The following is a 16,244-nucleotide window of genomic DNA, read 5'->3' on the forward strand; positions in this document are numbered from 1 at the left end:
GACAGCTGGGATCGGCTCCAGCCCCCATGTGACCCTGAACAGGATAAGCAGCATAGATTATGGATGGATTTCCATAGTGTTTTATACTCAGATACTCAGATCCACGTCAAAGCCTGGAAACTAATGATTATAGACGAGAAGGAGATGATATTAAATCATTTCATAAGGTCCATTGTTATATGAAGAATTGGCCTCTGACTAAGTAACACAAATTTGAACTCAACATTTAAAAACAGACTTAGAATGAGTTAAGTCTTCTCTTTATTACTCTGATCAGGCACATTTGTTCTGTTTGACTCACATTTTAAGTAACCATCTAACAAGTTGTGAATGTGTGCAATCGGTCTCTGTGGTCACTAAGATCAACCAAACCGACCCAGCTCCAGATTGATGCAGGTTCTGTTTTAGGGTGGATTTCCCCTGCAACACATCAGCCTGCAGCCAAAACAAACTCCTGCTGATGGTTCGCCTCTTGCCTCCGGTCTCTCTGGCCTGCTTCTCGACAGCAGCCGAGGGACCCTCAGCGCTCAGAGGGAGGAGCGGAGGAGTCCTGCGGCCCTCCCACCGGCTATAAGACCCGAGGCAGACGGAAACACTCAGACAGCAGGCACACGTGGAGCAAAGAGACAGAGAGAGAGAGGACGTAGAGAGGCTGAGAGAGACCAACAGAGAGAGAGAGAGCGAGAGAGAGAATCGAACAGCTGCAACAGACTGAGAGAAGTTTTAAGATTGAACCAGACAAATACAGAAACAGAGGACAAAGGAAGAAGTTTAGAGAAGTAAAAGAGGACGAATCAGTGACTTTAACAATTTTTGACTTTCCTGAAAGGATTTACTGAAAGAAGAACTGACTTCTGGGATGTGAAGTGTTTTTGTGAAAACCAGGAGAGAAAATCAAAGAAGGATCGAACCTGCAGCCACCTGAGACCCAGCCGCTCTCAGAACAAGTCGCTCTTGACCTCTGACTAAGGATCAACTTTCTGATCTGTCAAACCAAGACTAACTCAGCATCTTAAGGGCTACATCTGACTCACCTAAGAAGAGCATTTGGGGGGTTAAGTACCAATTTAAGAGCGGGACACCTTTAATTAGCAGCAGCTCGTAAAAATTAGCAAAGAAACTTCCGCTTACGAACTTGTAACTTAAAGTTACCAATCGAAGTCTCCCGAGGATCGACCAGTAGCTTTGAGAGCATCGTTTCAGTAAAGATGACATTCGCGATGCTTCGCACAGCGCCTCCCGCAGGCCGCTTCTTGTACGGCGACATCGCCCTCCTTTCCGAAGACGACGACGAGAACGGGAGCGAGGGGTCGGGATCCGAGGAGCGGAACTCCTCCAACTACCGCCTGTCCTCCTCGTCGCCATCTGCCTTTCACATCAAGGTGAACAGGAAGAGGAAGCTGTGCGCGGGAATAGGAGCAATAGACATGGAAGCCATGGCGGAGAGGCTCGGCCCCCCGGGGTCTTCTCCCCCTGGGGAAGGACGCCAGAGGACGGCAGCCAATGCTAGGGAGAGAGATCGCACCAACTCTGTCAACACGGCGTTCACGGCGCTGAGGACGCTCATCCCCACCGAGCCTGCAGACAGGTACAGAGTGGTGCAGAGCGACAGGAGGCAGACTGAGTCAGGAGTTTCTGTCTGGTGCAAAAATACAATCCTAAAGATATTACTGTGCTTTTATTTTTAATGTGCGCATGAAAAACAGTCCCTGATGTAGCTCTGGACAAGCACCTTTAATCACACTTTAACTATTTATTGGACAGACCTGTAATGGAATTGAAACAGCAATGCATTTAATCATGAGCGGATATTTCCGTGTCCCTGTGTCATAGATTTTGTGTCACTGCCTATTTGTTTTGCACCTTATTTTAATGTCTAAAACTTATCTCACACTGCATGATTCATGTTTGATATAATACCATAAATCTCGTTCTCTTTTGGGAAACAGGAAGCTGTCGAAGATTGAGACGCTACGTTTGGCGAGCAGCTACATCAGCCATCTGGGGAACGTGCTGCTCCTGGGCGAGGGGCTTCATGACGGACAGCCGTGCCACGCTCCCTCACCACCCTTCTTCCACGTTAACTCCTCCCCCACCCGAGGATCCGACCAATCAGCTCAGCCGAAGCACATCTGTACTTTCTGCCTCAGCAACCAGAGGAAAATGGTGAGCAGACGCAAATCATAAATCAAGGAGCAGGAAAATAGTTCCAAACCGCCAAAACAAAAATATCTCCAGCAAAACTATTTTAAAATAAGTACAAAGTAAATATTTACACTTTTGTTTTTCTGTGTCCTAAACATCTATTATACTAAATAAGCACTTGAAAAGTAGAAAAACAGCCAGATTTAGTGAAAGCAGATCAAACCGCAGAGTGAAGCCTCCTTTGAGTGCGCAGTGCTTTGAGGTCAACGTGGTGTTTAAAGCTGACCTGAGATCAGTGACTGTGCCTATAAACCCGATTGGCCCTGAGGGACGTTAAAAGCAGAACCTCTTTAAAGTCCTCTTCTGGGGGTGAAGGACTTTGTGTTATTGTCCTGTTGGGGGTTCGTTTTACTCGAGCAGGTGGCTTGAAAGTTGAAGGCGCTTTTTGAAACTGGCTGGAGGTTTCAGCGAATTAGAAGTGATTGTTTCTGTGTGAGGAGAGGGGAAGAGAGGAGAGTCAAACTGGACGCAGACTTTTTCACTGGACAGGATGTAAAAATGAGGTTAGACCCAAACTTTCTTTCTTTTCCTAAAAATGTGACTGAGGGTATTTAGACGGCGAGGCAGATTTATGACAAGCAGTCCATGAAATCCATCCAAAACCATGTGTATAATTTTAAGAATGCATTGACGTCAGTCTGAATATGAGACGGTTTTAATCCCGACTGCTGAAGAACAAACATCGGTCACCAACTTTGTTCCACTCAAAGTGGATGTCACAAAACAACAAACTGTACTTCTTATACCATGAAGGTACTGTGAGGAGTTTTTAACTGCTTATGAGACAGACTGAAACTAATACTGAGGCCTCTATAAAGCTAGAAAAGCAAGTAAGACCATCAGCTACAAGACTATCTAGGTTATTTTAAATGCCTGTCACTGCTGCAACCGGCTCTGTGTCCGACGAAATGATTTAAGAATTCAGACCAAAAGAGCATTTTTCTCTTCCAAATTTTCCCACTGATATTTTCATACTAAGTAATTTAGCTAGTTTAAATGAGGTAGGACACGTTTTTTATAAGATATTTCTACACGTGACCAGCAAACAGATAAGACCGCTTTGTCCACAGAGGCCACCAGTTCCTCACAGTCTCTTTGAGCGCACATACTGCACGTGTTCAGACCATTTTTAAAGACTTTCAGAGTGTTTTGTAACAAATTAAACTCAGGCAGCAGCACCAAACAAACTGATCCACTAGACTGGCCATTTTACAGTCAATTGTTTAAGACTTTCGTAGCTGTTCTGGCATCTTTCCACCCTCCCTCCGTCGGCCTACACCTTAATACAGATGTAGTGAAGGAGAGCTCACGTTTGATTGATTCCACACAGGAAATCAACATAATCAGAAACACTCTCTGCATGAGGAAGTCGTCAGTCTGATGAGAAATAGCAGGAATGAAGAATCAGCTGAGTGAAATAAATTAAATGTATAAGAGTGACTCCAGCAGCCCGTTCAGACGATGATAGAGAGGTGACGTCCTCTCAACTCCCCCCCCACAAAACCGAGCCGCTGCCCATTTAGCAGGATTTATGGGTGAGGAGCTGACATCTGGCAGACTCCCCCGTTACCCCAGCAGCGTGTGAAAGCTAATACCCTCCTCAGTGTCTAAACCCAGAGACCCTCTAGCTGAGGGATAACCTGAGTCTCAGCAGTGTGTGCCCCCCTCCTACCCCCCTCCCTCCCTGCTGCCTCCCCTCTGAACCTTTGTGAGTGAAAGCCGAGACGTCCGCAGCGTCTGAAACCCAGACACCCTCGGCTGGGAAATCTGTCTCCTTCAGCCCGTCCTCTCTCCTCGACTACTTTTATTCTCTTCTTCCTTTGCCCTCACACTCTCACTTTCTCCTCCTCTCCTCCCCCTCTGCTCCCTGCGTATCGATCAGCCGGTGGAGGTCGTAGCTGTCAGTAGGAGCTGTGTAATACTATCTGCCGCTGTCAGCTCTCTGCTGCAGACGTATGACCGACCTGTAGGTGCATGCTGGGTAGAAAACTATTTTGAAACTTTCTCATGTCAAAACCTCCACATGTGGACACTCTGACTTCATGTCAGTCACATGATGCTGTTTCCTGTCAGCTCAACAACAGCGAACACTGCTCACCTTTGTGTATGTCGGAAAATACTTGTACTGTTTTCATGTGATGCACTGATATATTGAAACCAACTGAAAGCCATTATATCGTTACTATTGACCTCCCTAACTTTGTCATACACGAGAAAGAGAAGATGAGTTCAGATAAAAAGCTTGTAAAAGGAGTGAAAGTCCTTATAAAGAGGATGTCCTGTAGGTACATTTAGTGTCATTTTTCATAAACTTAATCACTATAAATATTCCTCCCTTCTTGAATCCAATCAAAATTAATTAATTGCTTCAAAATAATAATTTCATCATCTAAAAGCATACTTTTTTCGAATTTTCTTCATTGTTTCATAAAAAATCCCACAAAAAAACAACTTAATGCTTAAAAATTGTTCACTTGTTTTTGTTAAACAGCCGGTAACTGTCGTTTTTAGCGTTTACCGTTGCTCAGAAAAAGGAGTAAAGAGTGAATTCTTGAGGACTATTTTCAGTGGCTGATTAATGTAGATTTCACGTTCCAGACAGCATTTACAGCAGCAGGACGGTTGATGTAGGATAAACTCAACATAAACCATAGTGCTCATGTTTATCTTAATGAAGTAACATATAACACAGCGAAACAGTGTCGATTATTGATTTATTTTAAAGTCATAGGACAACAATGGACAGGTACTTTATTAATCCTGATGGAAATCTGGTGCCAGGTTGCTCCAAAGTTACAGTACAAAAAAACAAGTAAAAAATAACTCAAATAAAAGTGGAATATACAATATAAAGTGGGTTAAATGCCAAGAGACAGTGCCTCATATAAAAACAATAGTACAAACAGAATTAAGCTTAGTAAAGAAGTAACGGTGGCGGTTACACTGACAGTCGCATTTGCAGTGATAATAAGAAGTAGACGACGAGGAGGGGACGACGCAGGAAGTCAACAAATTATATGAGGTTTAATTATTTAAGGTTATCGCCATGATCAATTGTTGGTTTTGTTTTTTTATGGGATTTATTGGCATAAAGAAAAATATCTTTAAGGAGATGTGACATAAAGGATCTCAGGCTCACCTGGCACATGAATGGTTAACAGTTGATTGGCAGCACCTGAGAGGACTTCTCTCTCCCTGGAAAAGTGTCCGTACGGTGCGTTTAAGTGGGCTAAAGGGCAGAGTTGGAGCTGTGATTACAGAGAGGAAACGATTGCGGAGGTAAAACGAGACTCGGTGCTCTCTTTGTATGTTTTTGTGCTCACTGAGGTTCATCACAGCTGTCAGTTCTGCTTAGAGCCGCCGCTACAATCATGCTTATTTCCAGAGCGGGAGAGGGTGAGAGTGAGAAAAGTATACGCTCATTTCCTCTTATTATGTGTGCATACAGGATAACTGTTTCAAAACAAACAGTGTGTTCGTAATGACTACTGCACAGAGAGGGAGCGATACATATTCAGGAGTGCTGATGGGATTTCATTATGTGGGACTTTATGCAGGTTATTCACAAAGATCTGGTTAAAATCACCAAAGATGTAAGGTTATTTTGAGTTAGTTTAGCTTAAATTCAACTGAAGAACAGGGAAAGCCTCAGCGTGAGCCTTAAGCACGACAATTGTTTTATTTCTCTGTTCAGGTGAGGCCTTTCTTACTCAGACTCACTGTCCTGCAAATCTGTGCTTCTGCTCTGCTGCTGGATTTTCTCCCCCCTCTTGTGTTCAGCTCCATAGCCACACACAGTCGGACATTTCTCCTCAGTATCTTTTGATCAGAAGCCAAAGCTATTCCTCATGGTCCACATATATCCTGACAAATCTTCACTGTAAGGGACGGAGCGGCAGGGGTCTTACTGCTCGTATGAAACTTGCGCTCCTGTTTTGTCCGTGCCAAAAAAAAAGGGGACGCTCCTGATGTAAACATCTGTAAATGAGATGTACGGGGCCGAGGACGGAGGATTGAGGTGAGCCGAGGGCCGCTCAAATCCCTGCGCTGTCGGGTTGATTGATGCGGACATCCTGTGCAGGCCTCTGTGCTGCTGCTGATCAGTGCGACCGTCAGGTGCCCGGACTCAACCTGAAGGAAACATGCAGCTTTTTTAATCATCATGGTGTTATACTTTCTGGTGCATCTCTGCTGTCTTTGCTTCCCATGATGACCTTTAAATGTGTCATCGTGTTGAGCATCTGCAGCTCGCTTTACATATTAATTTGTGCTTTAAATGAAGACAGAAGTATCAGTAATACGCCTCTTAACGACACTTTGATTTAGTTTGTTCCCCAATTGAAGTCAAAAACAGAAAGCTTTTTAAATCTTGTAATCCGTCTACTTTGTTGTCTTTACTCTATAGTGCTTGAAGCATTTTTACAGCTTCCTCCACAACTGTGACTTATTTCTTTTGGGCTCGAACAGTTTGAGGGTCAATTCGATTCTACGCAAACGTAAACAGAGACGCCGACTCATCTGCCAGCAACAGCAATCAATCTGGATTTTCCCTTTTACACTGCATGATGAGTCCAATATATGAAATTTAAAGACGCTCATTTTTCAAATTAAAAGCGTATTTATATGTTTGGAAACAGAATAAAATATAACTACTATGATGCTTATAGTGCGGTGGCTGTAAATAGAGCATTGTTCCTTTGAGATGGTTAGACTTAGTCGAGTTTACAGCCACTTTAAGGCACGGCCCTGATCTAATTCCAACATGAAGGAATCTTATTTATTTGGAATTTCTGGAATTAAAAACGACGCATGTAAATTTAGCCAAACGCAGCTCGAGGGATGACAGCTCATAATATCACGAAGAGTTTTAATTTACATCTCGGGCTGCAGTAAAACTTTTATACGTGATGATTTTTGTGTGTGTGGCTGGAAAGGAGGGCGTATGGAAAGACAGTGGCACTAAAACTGCAACGTGCAACTGGAAACGGACTTATCTGCACTCGTGTGTGTGTTCCATGTGCGTGTGTCTTTTTTAAGAAAGAAAAGAGGCAGTTTGACTCGTGTGTGTTTGTTACTTTGAGATGTATATGAGTGACAAACTGACGTTTTTACAGCCTTTATACATACAGTACACACATTCACGCACACACACACACACTGGCGGGCTCTCTGTGTCTGGAAGTCGTTGGCGGTGCAGAGCGGAGCAACAAATGAGCTAATTGTTCTGTAAATGATTTATCCTCTGCTGAGGCCTGTTCAGCCAGTGTTTAATTCAGCTGCTGCTATTAGAAACACATTGACGACGGGCTTTGATGGTGATGTTAAAGAAGGCTGGAAACCGCGCTCTGTGAAACGCCCTCGCTGCTTACACACACACTCGCAGGAACACAGTGCACCACACTCAGAGAGACTTTTATCAAACGCTTTTCACTCCACCTCGGCTATTTTTTCCTCTGGGCCAGACGGCACTTCATTGCGTCTTTCTAGACACCCCAGAAAGAAAAAAAAAACCCTCATGTATGATTACTCACTTAAGGAGCGCTGGATCACGACTGAGCTTTCAACACTTTCTGAACTAATGGTGTGCAGGAAGTTGTGGAAACAGAGATGGAGAAGGAGCGAGAGAGAGGTAGAGAAATATCCAACGACTCAGCGGGGTAATCAACTTAGCTATTTATCCTCCGCTTTGGACAGTTGGTTTTCGACTGCGCTGAAGCAACACTTTGCTTCTTTATAGAGAAGAAATGAAGCGTGCACCTGAAGAGAGCCTAAATGCATGGATAAGACGTGTGCAGGCTGCGGCTTTAACAGGCATTCAGTTATTAGTCTGTTTTCAGTGGAAAAAAGCCTTACGTCACTTGTGTGCATGAAGTTGACGTTTCAAGGTCATAGATGAAAACAAAATTACCCTCGCTGACTGATAAAACGGTGACTGGGAGTTAATGTTTTGTGCCTCATGAGCGAGAGCGTCGCCTGTTTGCTTCTTCTGCAAGCTAATGCTAATGAGGTGCATCGAAGGAGGCTGATATACAGCAGGCCGTTCAAATATATTCCTGCCCACGCTCTGTGTGTGTGAGTGAGCTGTGTGCATGACGTGTGGCTTCATGCGCGGACCTGTCTGTATATTTTCAGCACAGATGGAAGCAGTTAAACTCTAATTTAACACCAACAGAAGAAGTCGGCTCAGATAACTAACAAAATCTATTAGCAAAACTATCATGCTGTTGTCATTTGGGCCTCGGGGAGAGGGCTGCTCATGGAGCGAATTCAAACAAAAACACAGGAATCTGAGCCGGGCACAGAACAAACCTCATAGAAGTCTAAAACACACAGAAAAGCAGAAATAAGCTGTTTAAAGTTTGTGCAGTTTCTTTAGTAAACATCTACAGAAGCTAATGACTTATTGGCCGTCGCATGGTGCATCTGAGCGCTGATGATAAAGTGCGTAACGCAGCAGAGTGAAGTCATCTCAGACTCTTTCTGGAGTCATTATAAGTGATTAATAAAATGTGGGAATAATTAAATACATGTGTGGCCTGCTGGTGTGAATTACATCTGATTAGGCAATCTGAGATATAACAAGTGTTTTTCAGAAGCCATCAGGACGCTTGTTAACAAACCACAGAGAACAAGAAGAGTCCAAACCACATAAATACAGACTGCTGCTTATTTACTGTTCGTTAGCTTCATTTAAAAGTCTGACATGTTATTTATGACACTCCTTTAATGCACGTCTATAATCTTCTAATCGATGATCATTTACGAGGGTAATTACGGCTTCTACGAGACACTGGAGAGAACTGACGCATATTCACATATTTTCACTCCATAAACTAAAGGGATATTACCAGTTTTCATTTCACGCCTGAATACCAATCTCCTCATACGGACGCCGGGGCCGGTACCCAAGTGGAATTAGTTTTTCCAAGCGGTCGTTCCTCTCTTCACGCGGCCAGGAACTAAATTAGATGTTTATATTTGACAGAGCGGCTTAACGCAGGAAAAGAGAGCGAGAGAGCATGGAAAATCCACGTTTGTAGGTAAAGGCCGGATTGAGTTTCGGAAAAACAAAATAAAGGTTTGAATTTGCAGAGTTGATAAGATGCCGTGAAGATCATGTTTACCGTCCTCTCATTCACAACAATATTGTTCCAGCGTGGTAACATCATCACATCGTATCTAAAGTAAACATCATCGGGTAATCAGATTAGTGTCGGACAAATCACCCCCCCGGGAGGTCAGTGGTATGTCTGTGTGTGTGTGAGAGTGTGTGTGTGGGTGTTTGGAGAAAGAGAGAGAGAGAGCGGAGAAGTCATCCGAGCACGTCCGATTAGTCTTCAGGAGATTGTTTTGACTACCACGCCGGCCTTAAAGCCCCCTCCGCCTGTTTTGACTGAACCAGCTGAACCAGCTACAGCTGTGCCTCCAAACCACCCCCGAGCGCTCGCTCGCTGCTTTCAGAGTAATTTCATGTAATTTGGTAAATAGTCCAATTGTCATGCTCAGTTTTGGAGTGTGATTTTTCATGCAGCCACTTTTCTTTCTAACCTGCCTCGAGTACTTTCATTCTGATACGTACGTTCAGTTTTCCACAGAGCCGTCCAACAAACAGCAGAGAGCACGGCTGCACTTGTCTCATCCAGCTGTTGTTTTTATAGTTTGTGTTGGCAGAAAGCAAAACAACAGCTATGTAACAGTAAGGCCAAATAAAGGTTTATATATGTTTAAGATGGTCAAATTAATGTATTTAAGACCCTCCTCGGGCCATGTAGGCTGCCAGACACGACTCTGGCAGCCTAAAGTAACCTCTTTTTCTCATAAATGATGGTTTAAAGCTCCTGGTAAATACCTCTTAGAATAATAATACTAGTACATTTTTTTAAAAAGGAAACACACAGTTAGTACTACCTGGTTTATCCCTTCCACGTTTCTCGTTCATTCATAACCTGGACTATGCAGACCTCATCCTGAGTCTTGAGTGTGGTAAAGTTCAGGCGATGACTTTGTGAGGTACTTCAGGATCATGGAAGTTGTCTTCATACGGGTGCTTTTGTTTCATAGCAGAACACATGCAAGGAGAGCTCCTCTGTGTAGTCCAAGCTTCCTTCCTTCACCCGTACCTTCACACATTGCGGGGAAGGCTTCAGGGATGAAACACGCTGCAAAGGGCATGCAGGTAGCCCTGTGGAAACTAGCCTGATGTCGCGACAGCAATATGCAACTCTTAATTCTAACAGTTCTAGTAGTGACTCGTAATCTACACCGACACTGTAGCGTCAGACAAACGTGCACGACACGTAAGCGTCACGGCAGCATCTATTTTGCAATCTACACCGGCTGCGACTACAGCAGAGATGAGTCTATGAGTTAGCCATGGTAGTTGCAATTCCTGGCCATAAATAGGGGTGGCAGTGGCGCCAAAAAGTATGCAGTCTGCTGGAAACAGTAGAAGAAGATAACTTTGCAACCGACTTATGTAGAAGTCAAATGAGAATGAAGTAATAGGATTGGTTTACCCAGATGTTGAGGAAATGTAAATATTCATTGCTCTTTCAAATTAATCATCAATCTCATCGAGCCTATCAATAGCTTATCAATTGTTTAACATGGAGTCCTTGGTTGTAGGCATGTATTTACATGCAGTCAATGGCTTTCTATGCTTCACTAACGCGCAGCAGCGTGGAGAGATAGACTTGATGCGTAAAACAAACGGAGCAGCAGAAAATTACTAGCGTATTTCACCTGCCTCCCACGCAGCATACACGGCTGGTGGAGATTGCAGCACTGAATTACATTGAAGCGGCTCTGTCCCGGCACACATGTCAAAAATACACTTTAAATAGGTTGTCAGTGTAGATTCCCCTTTAGGGTCATCATAGACGAAAACGCCCCTGGATGCTACAACCAGTCAGATAACATGAAACATGTAATGAACAGTTGTCTGTCTGGCAGGTAGCCAGTTCTAACATCCAATTCAAATTGTTTATTTCAACATAAAACACAGATGTTTGGCATGACATGATTAAGAAGCCAACACTTGTGTTTTGTACATAAAGTGAACTACAGTCCAGTTTATTTAGCACAGACATGATAGTGGTTTCAAAAATGGGGCGATGCCTGCAAGCTAGTTCAGGCAGGCAACTTGAGCTGCACTGATTTCATACTTCACATGTCTCATTCTCCACAATCACCTGACAAACACTTCCTCCCAATTGGCAGTCTATTTAAGCTGCAACATTTCTGGTCTTAACTTCTGCTCTGTCATTGCCACCGTTGCCCTACACCAGTACTGCACTCATACATTCAGCCACACCACCACCCCAGCATCCACCTGCAGGCTCTGGCTAGGGGGGTTTAAGATATTATCTCTTCACTCCTCAAATTTCTGCATGTAAAATAAATCTGTGATGAGGCCAAAAAACCAAATACCAAACACAATCATCAGCTGCTGCAGTAAACGTGTTGTCTGACTGAACTGTCCATATGAGCGCCAGCCATCTTGGTTCTTTATGAAAATGCCACAACTATGATTAAAGGAGAAATTCTCCCCTGGAAAAAGCTACTGTCAGTCACAGCTGGTGTTCTCTGTAATCAATAGAAGCAATAATATATGAAATTGGCACCATAGCTGTGGAGAAAGTTGTACGAACGGCTTGAGATTTCGCCCATTCTACATTTCAACAACACCCAGCATGCATTGCGCCCCTCCCTCTGAAAGGAACGACCCAGCGAGCGACACTGGAGTGAAATACTACCGTTTACCAGTCAAGGACATTGATCGCTGCAGGCAATGGATCCGAAAATATGACGAGAATAAACTGGTGGATCGTCTAACAAATCTTCGGGTCTGCAGTCTACTTTTCAAAGCTGACGATTGTCAAGTGTTTAGCAAGCGTTTTACATAGTCTGGCGGCATTAGCTCCCCATAATAGCATGATAGGACTGATTTTGAAAATAAGTGAACTGGCCCTTTAAAACTGCCCAATATCAGATAAACAGTTGTGATTGGCCTGACCAAAATCAGGCGGACTGGAAATCTGTCTGAACATGAAGGGGACCAGACGCATCTGTCAGAGCAAATAAAAGACGAGCTTGCAGACTTGTTATAGCTAGGTTGTAGCAGTAGTAACAGCTCTTACTCGGCATTTGGCAACACTTTTTGAACACTCTATAGTTGACAGTTTTTGTGAAAGATTGAACACAAATTTAGAAAAATCTAGACTTAGATCTAGACTTGTGGTTACAATGGATTCTGGTACACTAAACCAACTACCCTGGTAATGTGTTTTTTGTTTTGTCTTGTAGATTTCTTGCTGTGGATAATTGTCCACTTGTGCAAAATAGAGTGCAGATAAACCCTCAACGATTGCATGATTCTAAGGCACACTCTACTGTGTGTCCGTACCTCTGCCAGACACAAGTGAGAGTCACATCATCGGGATACATACAAAACACTAAATGAGAAAATGGAACAAGTAGCTGCTCATAAACACATCTGAAGAGGTCCTCTAATTTATACATAACAAATGAATGAATGGATCACGTCCAGATAATAAAGTAGTGATCCTGGAGGACGTATCGACAGTAAGTGTTCCTCCGTCTCCTCACACAAATCTCAATCAGTGGGAGGTTGACTCCCGTCCAAATCCCGTGATCTCATCGTCTCATTACCTCCTGATACGCTTCCAAACACCTACCCACCTTTGTTGATGTCAGTCAAAAGGATTTTTCCAAACACCTACACCTTTTCCTCCGTCTGAGAGGAAATGTGTAACAGGTGTTGGGCTGATGAGAGGAAGGCGAGAGGGGGGGGCGGCGAGAGGGTTAGTCGAGACAATATGAGAGGGGGAAGAAAAGTCAGCAGAGGACAGGGGAGCACCGTTGTGTACTTTGACCACTAAATTGAATCAAGTTTTCCTGTTTTCACTTCCAAAAAAGGAACAAAGGAAGTTTTTTCACGTATTCCTAGCACATATGAGTTATAACATCCTGAGATCATTGAGTTAATCAAACATCAACACTGAAAACTAATTAGTAAGATGAGGACGACGTGTGCTGCACATCACTCAGCTGTGCATTTGATAAAATCCCTCGGCTGGAGTTTGGAAAGCGAGCGGTGAATGTCCTGAGACGTGAGCGGAGCAGAGGTTAGGTGAAGAGGGAAAATGTGATGTTATTTTCCTGGCCAGATAGAGAAAGTCTCCCCACCGGCCAGGAAATCAAGGCTTCTGTGTCCTGATACCGCAGATAGATGAGAAGCATTTCATCATGCAGGGCCGTCATACAGCAGCTCATGATGTCACTCTGCAGGCTATAATAAAGTTAGCTACCGCTACTATAATTAATGCACAGAATGCATGCTACGGTACTGAATGTGTTTATGTGGGTTTACTGCCTGCAGTCAAGGTTCATTTACTTAATCAAACCTGTTGAAGTATATTCTGTACAGTAGTAAACCACAAACATCTGCTGTGCTGTAGTTTGTATTTCCTCCATGTGATCCATTTAAAGACGCTCACGTGTATGTTGAAGTCAAGGGTGAAAATGGTCCCTCACCTGTCCTGCTTTAGAAACTGAATAAGAAAAGATTAAATGGGGCGCTGCTTTAGCTCAATCGGTAGAGCAGGCGCCCCAGGTACAGAGGCTACAGTCCTCATTGCACTGATCGCAGGCTCGACTCCCGGTCTGCTGATCATTTGGTGCATGTCATCCCCCACTCTCTACTCCCCACGTTTCCTCTCTCTTCAGATGTCCTATACAATAAATGCAAATGGGCAGGAAAAGAAAAAACACAAGTTAAACCTTTATTGATCCCACAATAGATATTTTCTGTGTTCACAGCAGCAAAGAAACAACAAAGAAACACATTATGCACACAGTGCACAATATAATCAAACAGAAGCAGTTGCACAGAAAAGTACAGCGCACACTGTGCAAAAAATGGTTGGACATGTTATCGCACATTGCAAGTATTATTGCACATAAGTATTGAAGTTTTGTACATGGTTGCACATATTGAGAGTGAATTTATTTTCATTGTGGGTGTGTGCTTTTATGTTCACATTGTTTAATCTTTAAAGTTTGATGTTTAATCAGTTTGAATAAAGTTCAGACAGTGCATTTTAATCTAAAGGGTTTATAAAACTGCAGAAGTACACTGTTAAAACCAGAAGAAAAATGTTACAAAGACAGTCAAAGAATAGGCGTGGCCATCTTTTCTTTGACCAAATTTAACCAAAGTTAACTGAGAAGATTGATGCTATTATCATGTCTAAATGATGAAGCCAGATGTCTGTTAGCTTAGCATAAAGGCTAGAAACAGGGGGAAACACCCAGCCAGGCTCTGCTTAAGGAAAAAAAAATCTGCTTGACTGCCCCTTTAAACCCCTCTCATGTAATATCTTGTGTTGGTTTGTTCCATACAGAAAAAAAAAGTAAAACTCTTTGTCTTTATGCTAAGCTAACCTGTAGCATTCATTTAAAGTGATTTCAGTGTTGTATCCTCAATAATGCGAGTTGTTTCTCTCTCTTGCAGAACAAAGACAGAGACAGGAAGACGGCCATCAGAAGTTAACAGCGAGGACACAAACACACGGATGAAGCGCTCGACACTCTGACGGCGCTTTCACTGTTTATATTTTCATCCACTTGAAGACTCGTCAGACTTCTGATGCATCTCAGAGACTTTTGAAGGACTTCTCAAGCACTTCCAGGACTTTTCAAGGAACTTTACCAAACTTTACTTTTCCTATTTTTATATCACTTTACAAGAACTCTTTTACTTTTTTGGGTGTTTTCAAATATGCTTGAAAAATTTCTTTGAATGGTACGTTTGAAGGGCTTTCACATGACCATGAAGAACCTTTAACACAGCTTATAAGAGACTTTTTACTGTATCGTTTCAGACACTCAGTGACTCTTCTTCTGAGGAACTTATGGCACATGATTGAAACAACACAGAACCTATGAAAGACGAGTTAGTATTCATTAAAACCTGTGTGTTATTAATGTGTAAACTGAAATATAAATGTATATTTATGTGATATAACATTATATAATGAAACTATGTAATTTAACCAGCAGTAATGACACATAGTGAAAGGTATAACAGTGACAGTTTATGGCATTACAGAGATCATGCTGGAACTTTCGTGGTGTTAATTAACGTCCCAATGCTGGAAAATAACTGAAGATGACCAATAAATTGTTTGTACATTTCTTTTATATGTTGGTGGTGTTCTGATGTTTTACATTTTTATATCAGCTTTTATCATAATTCTGCTCAAGTTCAGCGATAAAAACTGGGCGTCCCAGAGCGGCTACACCTGCAGCTCACATCAACCTAAATCCTAGTTTGACCTTTGACCTTCACTCTCTCTATCTCTCTGTCTTTTCTCCCGCACACACTCAATCTTTCTCTCTTCTCTTCTGGTACACCGAGATCAGAGCAGACAGAGAGGGAGAGGGTTTGAAGATGAGGCAGACAGGAGGAGCAGAGGAAAGAGGGGGCGGGCGGGCGGGTAGGGAAAGAGAGCACAGAATTGAATCTGCAGGTACGGCCGCTTGGACATCTGCCCGTGTCCCCTCGCTGTCCTCTTCTTTACCTTTCCACATGCTCCTCTCCTCTCCTCTTCTCCTCCTCTGTTCTTCCTCTCTTTTCCCTGGAGTGCCACTGGCCCGAGTCGGGTTGGTGATGTCTTTCCAGCGTGTTTAGCTACGCACCATTTACCCTCTCCATACCTCCTTTTCCTATCCATCTATGTATCTATCTATCTATCTATCTATGTCTTTTTTCTCTTTACCTTTTCCTGCACCTGCATCAGCATCTGTCCTCTCACTTTTTCTGCAAATCTGTCCGCTGCCTTTATGGAAAATGATCCGTGCATTAGCAATGGGGAATGGTATTACAACCATCAGTCACTTGTTTATAAAGAATTTTAGGTTCTGCAGCAAATTATGAATTAAATTCAGTGGTATAAAGAGTTGTGGGTACCTGAAAGTGTTGCACAGTATGACTGAAATGAGAGAGATACTGCTAC

At 43.1% G+C, this 16,244-nt stretch overlaps 1 protein-coding gene across 1 annotated transcript; it reads left to right on the forward strand.

The window, feature by feature from the left end:
• The first annotated feature begins 616 nt into the window (after nt 1-616).
• scxa (scleraxis bHLH transcription factor a) lies at nt 617-15,396 on the forward strand. The gene is made up of 3 exons (XM_069656800.1): nt 617-1,588; nt 1,950-2,166; nt 14,741-15,396. The coding sequence occupies exons 1-3, from the start codon at nt 1,209-1,211 to the stop codon at nt 14,777-14,779; spliced, it is 636 nt and encodes a 211-aa protein (XP_069512901.1). The 5' UTR covers nt 617-1,208; the 3' UTR covers nt 14,780-15,396.
• The last annotated feature ends 848 nt before the right edge of the window (nt 15,397-16,244 follow it).

This window comes from Semicossyphus pulcher, unplaced genomic scaffold (genome assembly GCF_022749685.1).
Source record: "Semicossyphus pulcher isolate SPU_LCO1_2020_fin unplaced genomic scaffold, fSemPul1.0.p SCAF_9, whole genome shotgun sequence".
Lineage (NCBI taxonomy): Eukaryota > Metazoa > Chordata > Actinopteri > Labriformes > Labridae > Semicossyphus > Semicossyphus pulcher.

Coding starts and splice junctions, on each gene's coding strand:
- scxa (XM_069656800.1), top strand. CDS start 1,209: ATGACATTCGCGATGCTTCGCACAGCGCCTCCCGCAGGCCGCTTCTTG. Junction 1,589..1,949: donor CCCACCGAGCCTGCAGACAG/GTACAGAGTGGT, acceptor TTTGGGAAACAG/GAAGCTGTCGAAGATTGAGA. Junction 2,167..14,740: donor TCAGCAACCAGAGGAAAATG/GTGAGCAGACGC, acceptor TCTCTCTTGCAG/AACAAAGACAGAGACAGGAA.